This window comes from Falco rusticolus, chromosome 7, assembly GCF_015220075.1.
Source record: "Falco rusticolus isolate bFalRus1 chromosome 7, bFalRus1.pri, whole genome shotgun sequence".
NCBI classification, from domain to species: Eukaryota; Metazoa; Chordata; class Aves; order Falconiformes; family Falconidae; genus Falco; species Falco rusticolus.
Window position 1 is genome coordinate 52282916 of NC_051193.1, and position 16453 is coordinate 52299368.

Sequence of the window (16453 nt, forward strand, 5' to 3'; positions counted from 1 at the left end):
AGCCAAGAAAAGTCTATTTAGGTTGACTGCAAAACAGAGTAAGGCATTTATCTCTTTGGCTCCACCTGCATCATTTCTAAACAAATGTGCCAAATATGTGAGGTGTCCATGAACCTCTTCTCAATACTCTCCTTACTTTCGCCACTAACATCTGGTGACATTGAAGCATCCCTTCACACAGGGCAAAGAGAGATGCCTGGAATATCTGTGCCACCATTAAGTACAAGTACCATGTCCTGTAAGATAACAGCACTTGAGTGGACAGACTACCCTTGGCCTCTGAATTCCTCAGATGTTTATGATGTCCTAGTCTGCTTCTAAATGTTTGCATTCTGAAACTCTTTGTACCCAAATTCCACTTACAAAGAGGGTTGTTTTATTAAGAAAAATATCCTTCTGACCTATCAAGCTGGGAAAGTAATTCAGACTTATCTGGGAAAGAGGAACAGGCATAAGAAGAGAACATAGGAGTGACTGTCGACTTCAGAGCTGGGGCAACACAGATTGTCATGTGAAGGACCGGAGGAATATTCTCCAAAAACAAACAGGAATTTAACTATCAGGAGGTTCCTCTTTCTTACTTGTACTGCTGGAGCACCTGTATAATAGTGCTTATGCCTGTAAGAGAGCGATAGCCCTGATCGCAAAAAGCCTCCATTTACTTTGGACAAAGCTGACAGTGATAAAATTCTGACCGACATGGGGATTACCTGACCATGTCCTTAGCCTTATATCAACATGCAGATCAGATCTCTCAAAAGACAGGCAATGAAGACTGGGGAGTGGTTCTGCATTAGTGTGTCACTCCCCTCAAACATCCTAAACTTACCAAAATTTTCTCCTCCCCAGATGTCCATTTGAATATCATATTTTCCCAGGTGGTTAAACCAGGACTTGTTGATCACAAAGATGCCTCCTGCTATGACAGGGGTTCTGGAAAAGAAAACACAAGCCCATGCACAATATTCACACATGTATGTAACACCACCATCTTCATTTCAGAGGGGGAACAATTTGTCCAGGCCTGACAAATTATACCTCATTTAAAAGAGAAAAATAGTTGAGCTGGGATGTGAACCTGCAGCAGCCTTCTGAGATCCCCCTCGCTAGATCATCATCCTGCCTTTTGTTAGATGGTCCTGCAAGCACTACATAAGTAATGCTATCTTTTTAATTGATACAAATATGCACAGTGTGAAGGAATGACAGGGGCACTGTCTGATGACTGTTTACCAGCTAGACACAGTGTGAGAGACTCTGCTGCATGTACTGCTCTGCTGTTAGCAAGCTGGTTGCTTCTGGAGTACAAAACAGAGACTCACAAAGGAGGAATTTAGTGATACTTTTATGCTACAAACAGGGAGCTGTCTGGCTATATAGACAAGCACTGTAACTTTTTATACCAGGATTTGTCACATTCTACATTCATCAGAGTCATGCAGACCGCAGCAAGGCTGGCACTTCAGGCAACAAAGTCTGGTTTTGGACACACATATTTAAGGAGGGGAGGATAATTCTGTGTCCAATTCTGTGTCCAAATTACTAGGCAAGATTCAGTTCCCAGGTCTGCTTTACACTTGCTGGGTGACTGTTTAGCTGCTTCATTCCTTAATTCTTCACCTGGAAGATAGAGGTGATTAAATAATCCCAAAGGGATTTCTGAGGCATTCAGAGTGTTGAGTGAGGGAGATCACAAAAACAAACATAAAGGAGAAGAGGTGGCTTGTAGAGATGGCATGCCTGCAAGCCTATGATAGTATGTAATTGATATTCTTAAAATATTCAGAGAGTAATATTCTCAGAATTAGGGTAGGTAGACCTCAATGCATTCAGAAAATAACATGAAGAGTTTATCATCATTAAGTGAATACTATGGCTTTTTGTCCTCAGCGTGGCAGTCCTTGTGCACTCCTTGCCATACAGGTTAAGGTTTAGTAAAGGCATTTGGAGGGCTATACACAGTTCATCGGATACAGCTACCTTATAGACTGAGTTGGATCTGTTCTGGACATCTTCTGCTCTATAGGAATCTGCTCCCACTTAAAGTGAAGGCTCCAGTCAAACCCTGAGAAGAAAAAATACACGTCAGATGTCTTTCCACTAGCTTCAGCAATAGTCTCCACCTTTACATCATAAGCTATCCCTACTTTCCTTCCCTGACCACCCTTATAGACTACCCAAAATGACAAGGATCTATCTTAATGTAGAAGTCACCAGCTTCTGTCTTGGCTTCCTCATCCCTTAGCATTACAGATCTCTGCTTAATTTCACTCCACATCTCCAGGGAAGTGTTGTCAATATGAGACGTAATTGCATTTTGGCCAGTCTGTCTTACACTTCCCTGTCTGCCAAAGTTATGAGGCTTTAATCAAAGGACTTTGTGGGATGTGATGCATTCTGGGAACAAAGGCCTGCAATCATTGTCACCATCACCTCTTTCAAGACTACCATTTACTTATAGTTGGCCTGTAGTGGACAGCTGAGCACAGCACAGTCACTAACAAAATGCCATTGCTAAGGGTAGCCTCAGAACAAGTAGTCTTTGGCGGGCAAGCAGTGCAGTAGTGAACCCCAGCCACAGAAGAGGGAGAAGAGCACCAGGCACTGTGGGTCACCACAGGAGCAGCTGCAGGGGGTTCATCTGCAAGGAGAGAGGTGAAAATGCTTTTCAGATGCCATGCCTGTCAGATTCCAGTGTACATGTAGTGCAGGGAGGGCATGGTGATATTTTTAATCCGTTAACTGAAATTTCAAAATGTTGTGAGAGCAATGCAAGCTCAAGAGAAAAACACTACTTGGGTTTTGTTTTAAATTTACAAAAGATCTGACTTTTCAAGTTGCAGGAAAAAGAGGACAGAAAACCCATCAGGAAAGATCATCACTCTGTTTTCTTGGGAAGCTGAAGAGAACATCAATTATTTTTCACACACCATCCCTCAGACCTAACTTACACAAGCCATTCATTATACCCACCTCCCCTCAGATCTGCTGATGCTGCCAGGTAGGCAAAATTATCCAGGCTGATAACATCAATGATTGGACTCACCACGCGTGTATAATCCTGAGAGAAAGAAAGAAAGTGGGGAGTGGGGGAGGGAAGGGGTGGGAGTCAGGCTTTTCTGCTTTTTTTGAAAGTTGCCAAAGCTGCCAGAGATCAGAAAACAGAAAGTTGCACATGTAAATCTCCATTTGGCTTCTCCAGTAAAGTTCTGGTAGCTGAGCAAGGGAACCCTGGCCACTGCATCCAAACACGGAGATGGTGGGTACTAGCCAACTGCACGCCATGAATGTGGGGAACAGAGCTTGGGAGGCCAACACCCAGGGGTGCTGCTAAGAAACAGGCCTTTATTTCCTGCCCAAGTCACAGGGCATGAATCACTGTCCCAAAGGTTTTGTGCTTCCTTTTGCTGTCTACTGACAGCATACCTTCTGCTCAGCCATCCTTGAATTAACTAATTATCATCAGCCAGAAATTATGAATCCCCTAATAAAGCATATTCCTAACAAGTGCTATGAATCAAGACCCCACACTTAAAAAACATAGTGTAAACTGAAAAAATATTATAATACCAAGCTTTATTGCCATTAAGAGGTATAGATATTTACAGGTTTCCTTTGCAATCCTTTTAGTAAGTAGAAGTTGAGATTATAACAATTTTTCAACATCACAAGACAGGGCATTAAAGACAGTCTTGTGATAACTGAAATATATGATGAAACACAGCCAGCAATGCCAGAAGCAACATCTTGTTATCAGACAGCTTCAGTCTCAATGGCCTTCCTATCAAACCTTCATTTTATGCTTTGCAACAGTTCCTGCTGCTGTAGCACACTTGGCCAGGACAGTACATCCCAGGCGAGAGCTCTCATTCATGTTTATTGCCCTTCGTGCTGTGATGGCTGCACAGTGAGAGCATGTCTGCCCAGCCTGAGCACCCCCAGCACCCACCTACAGCCTGGTGCTCCAGCCACTGCTCCAGCCAGTCAATGCTAGGACTGGGTAGGGCAAGACTGAAATCTGAACTACGATGCACATCAGAAACATAGGAAGTAGGTCAGAAATAGGCTGACTTGAAATCTTCTCACTAAATAATACAGGAGTCAGCACCCAAGCTTTTGCAGCTTAGATCCTTCCCTGAAGAAACTACTGAGGTCCTTTCTGCCTAAGGACCTTTTGCTGCTGCTGCTGCAGCTTGACTTAAGAGCATTAGTAAAGTGAACATCTATGGGCTTCCAAGATGGAGGATTTATTGAGCAGGAATAAAAAGCAGAGCTTTTAAATCATCAGTTCTGAAGTTTCACCTTCTTCTGCTCCCTCATATTAAGCCAACCAGACATGAATACAAGGCAGCATTAAAGCCTTCACCACTCTCCAGGGGCCCATTACTCCATGGGATCAACCCCAGCCACTTGCAAGCACGGCTGTGACTTCTCCCATCACCTCTCCACACTCTGCTCTTACAGCAGAGCTGTAGGTCTCCCCCTCCAGCCCTACAGTGCAGTCAGGGTGACAGCTACTAACACTCCTGTCTCATTTTCACTCTTCCAGCCTCACATCGATCCTTTGCCAAGTGAACCAGCAAAGGGACATCTGTGCACTCACAAGCAGCTCCTCTGTGCTAGGAAGACACCTGCATACAGGTGGTGTGTGTTGGCAGCTCAGCAGGAGCATCAACGAAGGAAAATTTTGGCAGTGACAAGGCAGAGGGCAGGGTCCAGAAGCAAGAAGGGAGATGGCAACCATGGAAAAGTTGCACAGTGCATGCTGCCAAAGTGGCTATCCTATGTACAGGTTGATGGGACTAGGGAGCACAGCACTTGCAGAAGACATGAGGTACAAGTCGGTGGTTCAAGCATTCACCAGTGCATCCCACCACTCAGCACCCCCTGCCCTGCCACAGTGGCAGGAGAACGTAGAAGCCCATCAGGGATCTCTTGCCCATCTAGCTCAGGTCGTACATTTCTCTGTAACAGCTTGCCTGCGGAGTACCTGAGCAGACTTTTTCCTCACCGGTGCTGCTGATGGCATGTGAAAGCAGGGGATCCACCAGCACAAGACAGGCCAGCTCCATCCATCCCAGAAGGGGACATGGTGCTCACCTCTTTTACTCTCTGAAGCATTGGCTGCAGCCACTCACTGTTGACTTCACAGTGACTGTCCAAGAAGGTGAGGATGTCAGCAGTAGCCACTTCAGCTCCTCGCACCCGAGAGCGAATCAGCCCTACAACGATGAAAGGACAGCAGAGGAGCAGAAAGGTTAGGAAGGAAAACAGCTGAGCCTCCTTCAGAAAAAATACTTTGTGTGGCCATTACGGGGAAAAAGCAGGTGGTTCTCCTGTATCACACCTCCACCAGGAGCAGAAAGCAGCTTTAGCAGGGCATCCCCTGGGGGACATTGTCAGCTGAGCCCTCCCAGCACACAAAGAATGACCTCGCCTGTTACTTCTGTCCATGCCACTGAGCTTTCATCTGTTTCATGCTGTGATGACATCCCCCTTCCCTTCCAGCCCTCCCTACAGATAACTTGCTGCTATCTGCTCAGTGTCTCTCCCATTAGAGCACCCTGCTGCCTCTCTCAGGACCAAGTTCTACTCCCCTTGTTGCCTTTCTTACTGCTTAGCTGCTTTATTCCCGTTTTTCCTTTATTCTGCCCTGCAGTCAAAGATATCAACCTGGCTCTCAGATGTCTCCTTACTTCCCTACAGACCATACCACCAGCTGGGATGCTCTTCATGGACTAAGTGATTCCCGTCTCCCCTTCCAGATCCTTGCTTCAGGCCTGCTGTGCACTGACAGCACAGAAATAAGCCAGTACATGAAATTCAAACTAAAGAAGAGCTGGGAAAGTCAGTGTTACCATTTATGCACACAGGAGATTGTATGAGAAAAAACTTTACTTAATGGTATCTCTTTATGATAGATATGGTTGCTTTTCCTTTTCCCACATTTCCTAGATGGCTTGTTATCTTGCACTCTGAGATTAAAAGGATATGACTTACATCTGCATCTATGTTCATAAAGACTTTAAAATGTGGTCCTTGTTCTAGCCAGGGTTTCTGGACACAACTTCTCATTATTTAAAGTATGAAATGAGAGTCCTGAAGCCTGGGAGTTGATAAGCCAGGTTCTCCTTTCACAGAGCCTCCAAACTAGGATACCAAACCCTTATACTGAAAAAACCAAACTCTAAGAAACAACTTGTAAGCAGTTGGCAGGCAAACAGGGCCAGCTGGAAAAACTTGCAAAATCTTTGTACCTACAAAGTTTTCCACACTCACCTTCTCGCCGGGTGTTTCGTAGACATTTGACCTTTGGGATCTTGGTAAGGAGTTGGCAGTCATCAGCTTAGGGAAGGCAAAAAAAACATTTGGCACACATGCATGAATGATTTGGCTTCAACAAAGAGCTCCAATTAACTTTCTCCTGCTTTTCCATGGGAGGAGAAATTCTGCTTTCACTTAACATCACATCAATCAGCCCGATGGCCTTAATCCTGTTGCCTAAAGAGTACACAGAAGAACATTGCTTGCTTGCTGTCCTCCTTGGACAGCTGAGCCTGTGTTTCTTGATACTCTGAGGAGCCAGGCCTTTGCCCTCCCATGCTCAGCATTTCACAAGAACAATGGAGCATGCGCTGGCAACATGGCACCAAGCACTGATGAAACACAGGGACCACAGGGAGCCAGGGCTGCGAATCACCGAAGTGCCAAGCAAAAGAGAGTCCTGTCATATAAAGTGATCTTGTCTGCTCTGTTTGCTATCAGCGGCTTCCCTGGGCGTTTCCCACCATTTGTTCTCAGGGCAGTTTCTGCTTGATTTTATTTAATAAAGGCCACAGGGATGTCACTCGTTTCCTTGGAGACACCATTACATTAACACATGGATGCCTAACCCAGGGCCTTGCTGGCAGCTTGCCAGAAGCTCATGGCATCCCCTATTTACACTGCCCAGGGAAGACGACAGACAGAAGCAGCTATCAGCTCCAGCCCAGCTGTACCAATTGAGCTATTGGTACACTATATAGTGTAACAATAGATATATTATAGAGCTATAGGTCTATTATCCACTCTCTATTCCTGCCCTAGCAGACTTCATAGGAATAACAATTTCTAACTTGCTCTTTTTCCTTGCTCCACAAAGTTCACTCCAGTTACCATGTTTATTCCATGTTCCTTTTCATGTCTCACCCCCCACCCTTTTTCCCCGCTGTCATACTCCCACAGACTGAGCACTCTGGAGAGAACACAAAGGCCATTAGCCAAAGTGCATCTCTTGGCATGTTCCTGCACAAGCATTTCCATTCTCAAGGACGTATGCAGTCTGAAATACTGCTCTTGTGTGGGCACTTTGGCAGCTGCTGCATCATCCGAGTGAAGTGGCAGGTGCTTGTAATTACAGAGTATCGAGAATTTGCTGGACATCTACCACATGGGAAGGAAACACTCATCTTGGCCAAGTCACAGTTTCAGGTATCAGAATCCTTATTAAGTCATTCACTCTCCAAGAGTGGAGCACATCACTCTAACTACTTGCCAGAGCTGACAGACTCTCTGTGTCTTTGGGAGAAACCAAGACAGATATTAAAGCAAAGCATCAGACCTCAAACTTGTGCTAAAGTGTCTCTATGCAGGTGCCTCAGAGGAGTAGCTGTATCCACAAATATCCAGCTCTCAGAAAAAAAAATAAATGAGAGCTGTCATAGGATGGAGCTTTTTAATAATCTTTCTATTTACCTAGGAACCTAAACAAGAGTTTCTGGTTGAGCCCTGTGCAGGACAGGTACCAAAAATCCATCCCTTTTGATGTGGAACACTTTGGCCATCAAGAATTGAATTTTTACCTGCTGAATGGTGGAACACTTAGGATTGTTTTTTGAAGTGCTCAGAAACACCCAACTCCAACAGCAGGGTACAGCTCCGTCTTTATCCAAATCACACTCCAAGGCCCTCAGAAACATAAATCCCTAATCTCAGCATCCACCTTTAAATTTATTTTATTTATTTTCTTTTGGCCAAAACTACATAAGTATTTAACTGCAAAATCAAGAGAGCAATGCTTCCATACCTCAGCAGGCCAAAGTGGGCGTTCTCAGCTATCTGTAAAGTGTCCTGAAGGAGTAATTATTAATCACGATATGTGGCACACAACTAGATTGCCCCTGAATCTAGCGCACATCATGCGAGAAGCAAGAAGTCTGCTGTCCCCACCACTTCACCATTACTACACAACAGCCAGGAGCAAAAACAACTGTACAGATGGAAAGAGTCCGTAGCCTCCAGTCTGCAGGTCTGGTGGGACTCATGCAGAAGATACTCCATCGTTGTGCCAAACTGCAGGAGAAAGTATGGTGCTGCCAAAGCAATAACCCCTTCCATGCCCTCCCACAGGGACACCTGGGATCCCAGACACATGGAGACAGGCAGGCAGCCTCGCCCCAGTCTGCCTGCAGGACCCCAGGCAGCAACCTTCCGTAGGCTCCGTTGCACCCTCTTGCTCTCTCTCGATTTGTAATTCCCCTGTTCATGCACACCATTGCTACATACATAGCTGTGCTAAACAGCTCACAAAACAGTGCCTAATGAAACTAGACAGAGATCTCCGGCAATCTGGCCAAAATTGCCAAGCTGACAGAAAGGCAAAACCCAATGGAAAGAAAAAAAAGGAAGAAGCTCTGGCCTCTGCCGGATGCAGACATAAACTAAAGACAGAAGAACTTCTTCCCTTGTCTGTATACAAGAGAAAAAGAAAAGAGGGAATCTCTGTGAAGGAGGGGGACTGAACAGAGCAAACAAAAAGAGGGGAAAAAAGAAGAGAAGAAATAAGTGCAAGGGAAATAGGTTCATACTTACGATCTGAGCTGAAGTCATCTACCAAAATGATCTCCTGGATGAGGCTGGGAGGGGTGCGGTTCAGAACACTGCAGGGAGCCAGGGAGGAAAAAGACAGTGTTTGTGAGCTGCCATTAATAACAACAACGGTAGGACTGATACAAATCTGCTACACTATGCATTACAGCAGGAATACCAAAGCCTTGTAACATGGAAGAGGTAACCTTGCTCTTGTACCAGGGTTCATTGGCAGGAGGCAAACTGCAAGCAGGAATATCCCAGAGAGCTATGGCATGTCAGCTGGACCCACAGCCAGTAAGCTGACTGAGGGACCTGCTGGGGGCAGCTAGCAGAGGATGCTGCAGCATGCTCTCTGACTAAACAGGGAGGCAAAGAGGAGAGCGCTACCTGCCCCGAGGTAGCCAGGACGCCATTCCCATCTGCCAGGCTCTGAGTAGAGCTCATTACTGCTGGGGAGCAAAGAGCTGCCACTTCAAGAGCTCTGTCTCAATGCCACAGACGAGGCCTGCTGGAGCTTTCTCGCCAATTCCCTTCTTCAGAAGGAAGGCAATTTTCTTTGGCAACATTCTGGATTTGCAATCTTTTTTCCTCTTTTGCTTGTGTGGTGGTTTAACCCCAGCTGACAACTAAGCTCCACACAGCCACACGCTCACTCCCCCCAGCTGGAACAGAGGAAAGAACTGGAAGAGTAAAAGTGAGAAAACTTGTAGACTGAGATAAAGACAATCTAAGAAGTAAAGCAAAAGCCACATGGGCAACCAAAGCAAAACAAGGAATTCATTCATTACTTCCCATTGGCAGACAGGTGTTCAGACACCTCCAGAAAAGCAGGGCTCCATCACAGGCAGCCGTTACTTGAAATCCCCTTCCTTCTTCTTCCCCCATCTTTATATGCTGGGCATGACACCATATGGTATGGAATATCCCTCTGGTCAGCTGGGGCCAGCTGTCCCGGCTGTGCCCCCTCCCAGGCCCTTGTGCACCCCAAGCCCACTCGCTGGTGGGGTGAGAAGCAGAAAACGCCTTAGCTCTCCGTAAGCACTGCTCAACACTAACTGAAACATCTCTGTTATCAACGCTGTATTCAGCAGAAACCCAAAATATAGCCCATACTAGCTACTATGAAGAAAATTAACTGTATTACAGCCAAAACCAGCACAATTTGTTACCTGTTCTTCTTTCAAACCAGCCCCACACTTGCTGAGTGCACCTCACCTTCCTCAGGCTGCTTGCACTATACCCTGCAATACTCTCAGGACTGCAGCGCATTTGCATCTGCAGGACACAGGGGCTTTCACGCACAAGGACAAGGGATAAAAGCTGCTGCCCTCCTCAGAGGTCAATGCACTCTGGTACCTTGGAGTCAGAGCTGTTTGATTCTGACCTCTTTGTCCCTCTCATTTGTTTAAAACACCTGAACTAATTTTCCACAACCTTCTTCAAGTCCACCCCCTGACTTTACTACAATCACACAGCATGTTCCCACTTCGAGCCTCCTCCAGTGCCTCTACACACAGGCAGGTCCTTGTTGCCTTCAACAGGACTGCTCAGTAACACTTAGGCGCCCCAATGAAGAGGACAGTTATGCAAACTTAAATACCAAAATCAGAGGGAAACACTGTCTTCCTAGTTATAGCAACCCATCTCATTTCAGTGACACCTGCTCCTCTGATTTTGAGCAATTCTGGAGAAAGATTGTTGGCTTTTTTTGTTGTTGTTGTTTTTGTTTTGTTTTATACAGGAAACAGACACGAGTAATCCCATACTCCCAGGAATGGGACTGTAAAGAAATAAATTACCACCCTGCCAAGTAGCAACACTGATGGCTTTGCATACAGAGCCAAAGTTTCCTCAGTTTGGGAGAGTCTGCTGCTGTCTCGTACAGCAAAATCCTGACTGCTCTGCTGCTCAGTATCACATCCCACTCTATTTCAGATTTGTGCTGCTTCAGATGTCTCAGAGTATTTGTATTTTGAGCTTATGTGTCCCTAGATGACTGAGCTTGCATTTTTCAAAGTTTAATCTCATTTCCTTCTCTTGGCTCATGCCTCTCTGGATCCTCTAGCATGGTGGGGTGGGACGTGGGGGATGTTCCTCTTTGCATTTATAAGGGCAGCTTCTCCCAGCATAGCCATCATCTGCATATCTTACAGACAAGGTTCCCTGCACTGAAATTATTGTCTGTGTGAACTCAATGCAAAACATAACCAATCGAGACAGGCTGCATCCTGCAGTATAATGGCTGTAAAATGGTATTCTACACCTTCTCCCCTTAGCCTGACTGTTAGCAATATTCCCATTTTCTCCACAACTTTCAGGTCTTCCAACTCAACATAACTGAGAAAAAAGAAAAGTAAACGCCTTTTTGTCTCTTTCTCCCCTGTCCACCAATTCCTCAGCAGAGAGAAAACACTCCACAAGGAGTTCACAGCTCATTGTTCAATGCCCAGTTCCTCTCTCAGATCTGCAATAATTTGCTGTGGATCCTTAGGAAAGGTACTTAATCTTTTGCACTTCGTCTTGCCTGCCTTTTTAACTAGGAACACAGTAATTCTAGTATTTCCCTTCAGTGAGGTGCAAAGAGTGGCATGACAATCAATTAATTTTAGGCACAAAATGTATTACTACAATTTCAAAACCCAAATGACAATTGCCTTTTACAGCAGAAACACAGACTATTCTCCCCTTATCTCATGGATTCCCTACCTCCTTGATTTTTTTCTCACAGCTTCCTTCTTTCAGTATCAGTGTCCTTACGCTCTTGCATGACACCACATCAGCATTGTCAATTAGTTTCTCTCCTCTACTGATACATCCATCCCTCACCAGCTTACAGATAATCTCGTTTACTCCAGATGTTGAGGAGCATCTTTTTTCCTTTGCTCTAAAATAATCACCTCTTTTGCCATTATTTAAATTGTCCTTGTAATGAGTTGCTATACCAAATGCCCTAGCATTACAACAGCATCCTTTTAATCAGAATTTATACAGGCTTTCTGCATACACACCAAACCACTGACAGCTGTTCAGATCCATAGAAAGACTGACTATTCAGCTTTACATATGCACCAAAACCAATCAGTCCCTGCAATACTGACTGAAATCAGAAATAAAGAGAAAGAAAGGGACCAGACAACAAAGAGGTTGATTTTTCCTTTTGCAAGAATGGTCACCACAGCAGAATTGATGGTATCACTTAATGACTAATCAGGCAGAGGCATCAACCACACAAAACACTTCTGAGTGACAGTTATATCTGAAAGAGAACAGGATGCCAAGGAAGTAACTGGTTTGAGAGTGTCAGCTAAGCCCTGCTGAGGAAGAGATACCACGCAGCCGAGTAGCTCTTGACTAACACACACCTCTTGCAGGACTGAGGATGCCAGCAACAAGACACTTGAACTGGCATGTTCAAAGGTTCTGGTGAATAGTTCATTTCCTACTTTTTTCCCCCCTACTTCCCTTCTTAGTCTCTTGCTGGGTATTTTTAAGCAGTTGCTTTCCCCTACACTGAAAATAAATGAACAAAATTTTTCTGAAGGACTCTCTGCACAGGACCAGTAGGATCTGGGGCAGCATGACCTATTGGTGAGCTGGTCTGGTCCTTCTGGCAGCCTGCAGGCTGGGCAACAGGTCCAGCTGCCTGTTACCTTTACCTAGGGCGGCGTAGGAAAATGGCTGGAGCCCACAGCAGAAGGCAGGCATGCAGCCCATGCTGCCTCTGAGAACCAGGAGGGACAAGAGACAGGGCGCTAGAGGGAAGAAATTATTCATCCACACCGTCACTCCTCTGTTTCTGCCTCTCCCTCATATACAAACATTTCTCCCACCCTCACATGGCAACAACAACACACCATTCTCATTGCTTCCACCAAGCAGCAGAGATCCCAGGGCAGCAGCGAGAGGCTGGCAACCGCTGAGTTGCCAGAGGTGCTTGTGCGAGTGCCTGTGTCCACACATGCAGGTGGGCTTAGCAAGAAGGGTATACAGGTCAGGATCTGGCCCCTACAGCTGCCATGTTTAGATCACCCTGAAATAAGCTGTAACGCAGGAGGTCATTTCTCAAGACCTTTTGGTACCAGCATTGCTGCTTAGCTGAGTTACCTTGCAGAGCTGTCAGAATAACACAGTAAGGCATTATCTAGCTCAGGGGAGTGAATTTAGGCTCCCTCTAGTTCTAAGTTAAGATCAGTTCAAACCCAGTACCTTTTTCATATACTTTTCCTAGAATCTCCCGAAGTTTTACAACTGATTTTTGAGTGCCCAAACTCAGGCACTCAAAAGCCAGGCTTGCAAAGATCTCAGGTATGAAAATTTCAACTGGTAGTACGTATTCTATTCACCTCTAAAAAGGTTTTCAGCCACAGAAAATTTTGCTCTTAGTACTGCTCATTTCCATCAGTTGTCCACTTCCACCCCCACACTTCTCTTACTGCATCCCCATAGTGAAATGATGATAACATAACTTGTGAAAAGGCCCATAATAATAGTGGAATCATATTTAACTTTCACCAGGAACATTTCAAATGGTTAATTCTAATTAGCTAAATAATCATGTCTACTGGCTTAAGAAAGTTCTTATGAATATAGACATAATGACAGGCTGCAAGCCTGACTGGTCAGCAGGTAGTGCAATTTTATGCCTCCTGTTGCTTAGTATCACTGTGGTCCTCTGCAGATGCATCGCCAGGTCATAAACCAAACAGAACAGAACAGTCCTGTCCCTTTAACACTTGACTTACCCCAAGGTGCTGTGAAGTAATTACATAGTATTTAGTGCACTGACTATACGAACTGAGCAAGAATTATAGTCACAGCAGTAACTCAGCCTGGTACATTCAGATGCATTTTGCTGAAAGACAGGACTCGCAGGTTGCAGAAGAGGTCTTGAAGAGCACTGTGAAATCTTCAACTCCCTCTATAACACCAGTGCCAACCTGCAAGTGGCCCTTAGCTCTATGCCTTTTCTAACAGTGCAGCCATGACCTGAGCCTTCACCTCTGTGTATGGTTGTCAGACCTCCCGTGCCTCAAAGACAAGGCTACTGGCCAATGCTTGGTTGTGTGACACTGTAAATACTGTAAAGACCAAGAAGAATTCAGCCTTCAGGATCCCTTGTCAGAAAGGGATAAATCATGGACACATTCTGACATTTGATGTAAGCAAGGAATAGATCAATCACGTGCACTGGCTGTAAATCATCTGGCAACGAAGACTCCAGCTGTAGTCAGAGATCTGGGAAGAAACAATTCATCCCACTATTCATAGCAAAGTGCAGCCAGTTCCTCACAACAGCACTCCTCCCATGGTAGCAGGATTGCAGGGACCAACCTGAACAGATAGGTCATCCATTTTTCATGGTCTTTGTGGGGGCTCTGGGCTCCAGGACACCACATCTAGGATACTGGTAATAGCACATCTTGAGTGCCGTGTACAGTTCTGGGCTTCCCAGGACATGCTGAAGCAGGTCGAGTGAATAACCATTAAGATAAGGGATTGGAGCACCAGATGTGTAAAGTGAGGTTGAAAGAGCTGGGGTTGTCTAGCCTTGAGAAGAGAATGCTCAGGGAGGTTGCAGAGTCTTTGTCCATAGAGGCACTAAAAACTGACCAGGCATAGCCCTGAGAAACATAGTCTAGCTGACCTTGCTTTGAGCAAACCTGGCCTGTTAGTGCATTGGCAAATTCATCTGCTCATCAGTACACACCACCTCCACAGGATCTGGGTATCAGTTTCTCTCTCTATGCATTAACTGCTGCTCTGAATATCATCTTCTCTTCAAGTATTGTGGCACCCGGCTATTTGATTAGCTGCCTTGAGATCTTCTTAAGTATCCTACCACCATGGTTTCTGAGCATCTAACCATTTGTCTGACCTATGATGTAATCGGCAGAGATCTCCTCCTGTTACCCTAGCAGCCCCATGGTTCCAAACAAATCTGCTCATTTTCTGAACAGTGGCTCTGCAGAACTCATTTTATGGTTCAAATGAAAAGGAAATTATACAGGTAAAAAAGCAAAATGAGTTAATGCAATATACTCAGGTCTCTGGAAACAGAGTAGCAGCAAACCTGGCAGACAGAAACCCAGCCTCCTAGCCACGAGGCCAACTTGAAAAAGCCTGTTATTTATTCACAAAGCACATTTCTCTAAGCCCACAGGATCTATCAGGGGAAGAAGTGGAAATGATGAATAATACATTCTTGTTAGTGATACTATCAGCTCAACCTTCTACCCCAACGATTCACTCTTCCTTCAGCCTCCACAAGCTGTTCCTGGACCTGCTTTGCAGGCTTCAGAGACCCTTTGAGAAAAGACTTGATAAGTCAGAGAGGGAAAAGGGCATTTTTTGTGTAAAAGTTAAAAGGAAAAGAGCCTTCCTGGGTTCTGCGGGGGTGATGGAAGGCAGAGTGAAGGAGCAGCTGGAACATTGCTTTGTGGTACAGATAACTCCATACTTCTACCTACCTGGGGGTGCTGACAGGCCCTATGCCAACTATTTACTTGGTTAGATTTGTCCACTGCTAATACACAGATATGAGGAGACACTGCTAAGGACAGCAAGTTTCCTGCAGGTTCAGCAGGGTCTGTGTGCAAAGACCTGGGGAGGATCTGTTGAGCCATCATGTTCAGCAACTGTTTACCAGCAAGTGACTCTGAGCTCTCTGTAAGTCTCTGTAAGACTGAGTTCATCACCTTCTGCTTGAAAGGCTTGTGAGCTGTGTCCTCTGCCCTCACTGAGCCAGCCCCAGCTCCTGTAACATGCACAAGCAGGGAACTGGCTGCTTATTCCCATTTATGGAACACAGACCCTTCTCAAGCCCATCCCTCAGTTGCATCTAGCAATACACAGTGTCCCCTTTGACCTCCCCTCACTCTTCTATACTAAGCTCATACAGACTGTTCCCACCTGCAGATGCAGGCCCACTTTCCTGCTACTGATGGTATCTCCCACAGGGGCAACCGCAGACATGCTCTGTCTTTGAAGACACTGCCAATCCAAGCCCCTGACTTGTCCTAACGGGTCACCTTGAGGGCAGATTACAAGCACTTAGGGAACCGCAGCCACCCTGCTTGTCTAACTGCTGGGAAATGCCTAACTCTCCACCAGTGCCCTTCCAGGCATGATCATTTGGGCCCAGCACCCCTTGCTGAACTCACCTCTTCACCGTGCGGAGCAGGGTAGAGCGCGCCTCATTGTGGAAGGTGATGATGAGGCTGGTAGCTGGCAAGTCTGTGTCATAGCGCACAGAAGTGCACCTGCAACATGGGAGAGCAGAACTGTAAGCCAAACATCACTCAGCAGCAGCCACTGCAACAATGTACTTAGAATTTCTAAAGGAGAAGAGAGTAACATGCCAAAATCAGAGACAGCACAGTTTTGCTGCAGCAAGGAAAGCCTCAGCAGCCCCTGCCCCAAGGCTGGCACGGCTTAAAAAGAACTGTGCATGTTGAAAGACAAAGTTTTGAGGCCATGATACCTAAACTCATGCTGCTGCATGCTGAGGAGGGCATGTGGGTTTTATGGGGAACAAAGTTTCAGCATCATGGACTCTACTCCCCAGATTTGCCTGTGATTCACATAAAATCTTGTTTATTCATGC

At 45.6% G+C, this 16453-nt stretch overlaps 1 protein-coding gene across 1 annotated transcript in view; it reads right to left on the reverse strand.

Moving 5' to 3' along the window:
• GALNT16 (polypeptide N-acetylgalactosaminyltransferase 16) overlaps positions 1–16453 on the reverse strand; it is a 76949-nt gene that overhangs the window by 20635 nt on the left and 39861 nt on the right. Inside the window, exons 3-9 of the mRNA XM_037395649.1 lie at positions 16011–16109; positions 8851–8918; positions 6280–6345; positions 5101–5222; positions 2974–3061; positions 1981–2065; positions 830–933 (exon numbers count right to left, since the gene is read on the reverse strand). Of these exons, the coding sequence (XP_037251546.1) occupies positions 830–933; positions 1981–2065; positions 2974–3061; positions 5101–5222; positions 6280–6345; positions 8851–8918; positions 16011–16109 (632 nt within the window). The remainder of the gene's footprint in view (positions 1–829; positions 934–1980; positions 2066–2973; positions 3062–5100; positions 5223–6279; positions 6346–8850; positions 8919–16010; positions 16110–16453) is intronic.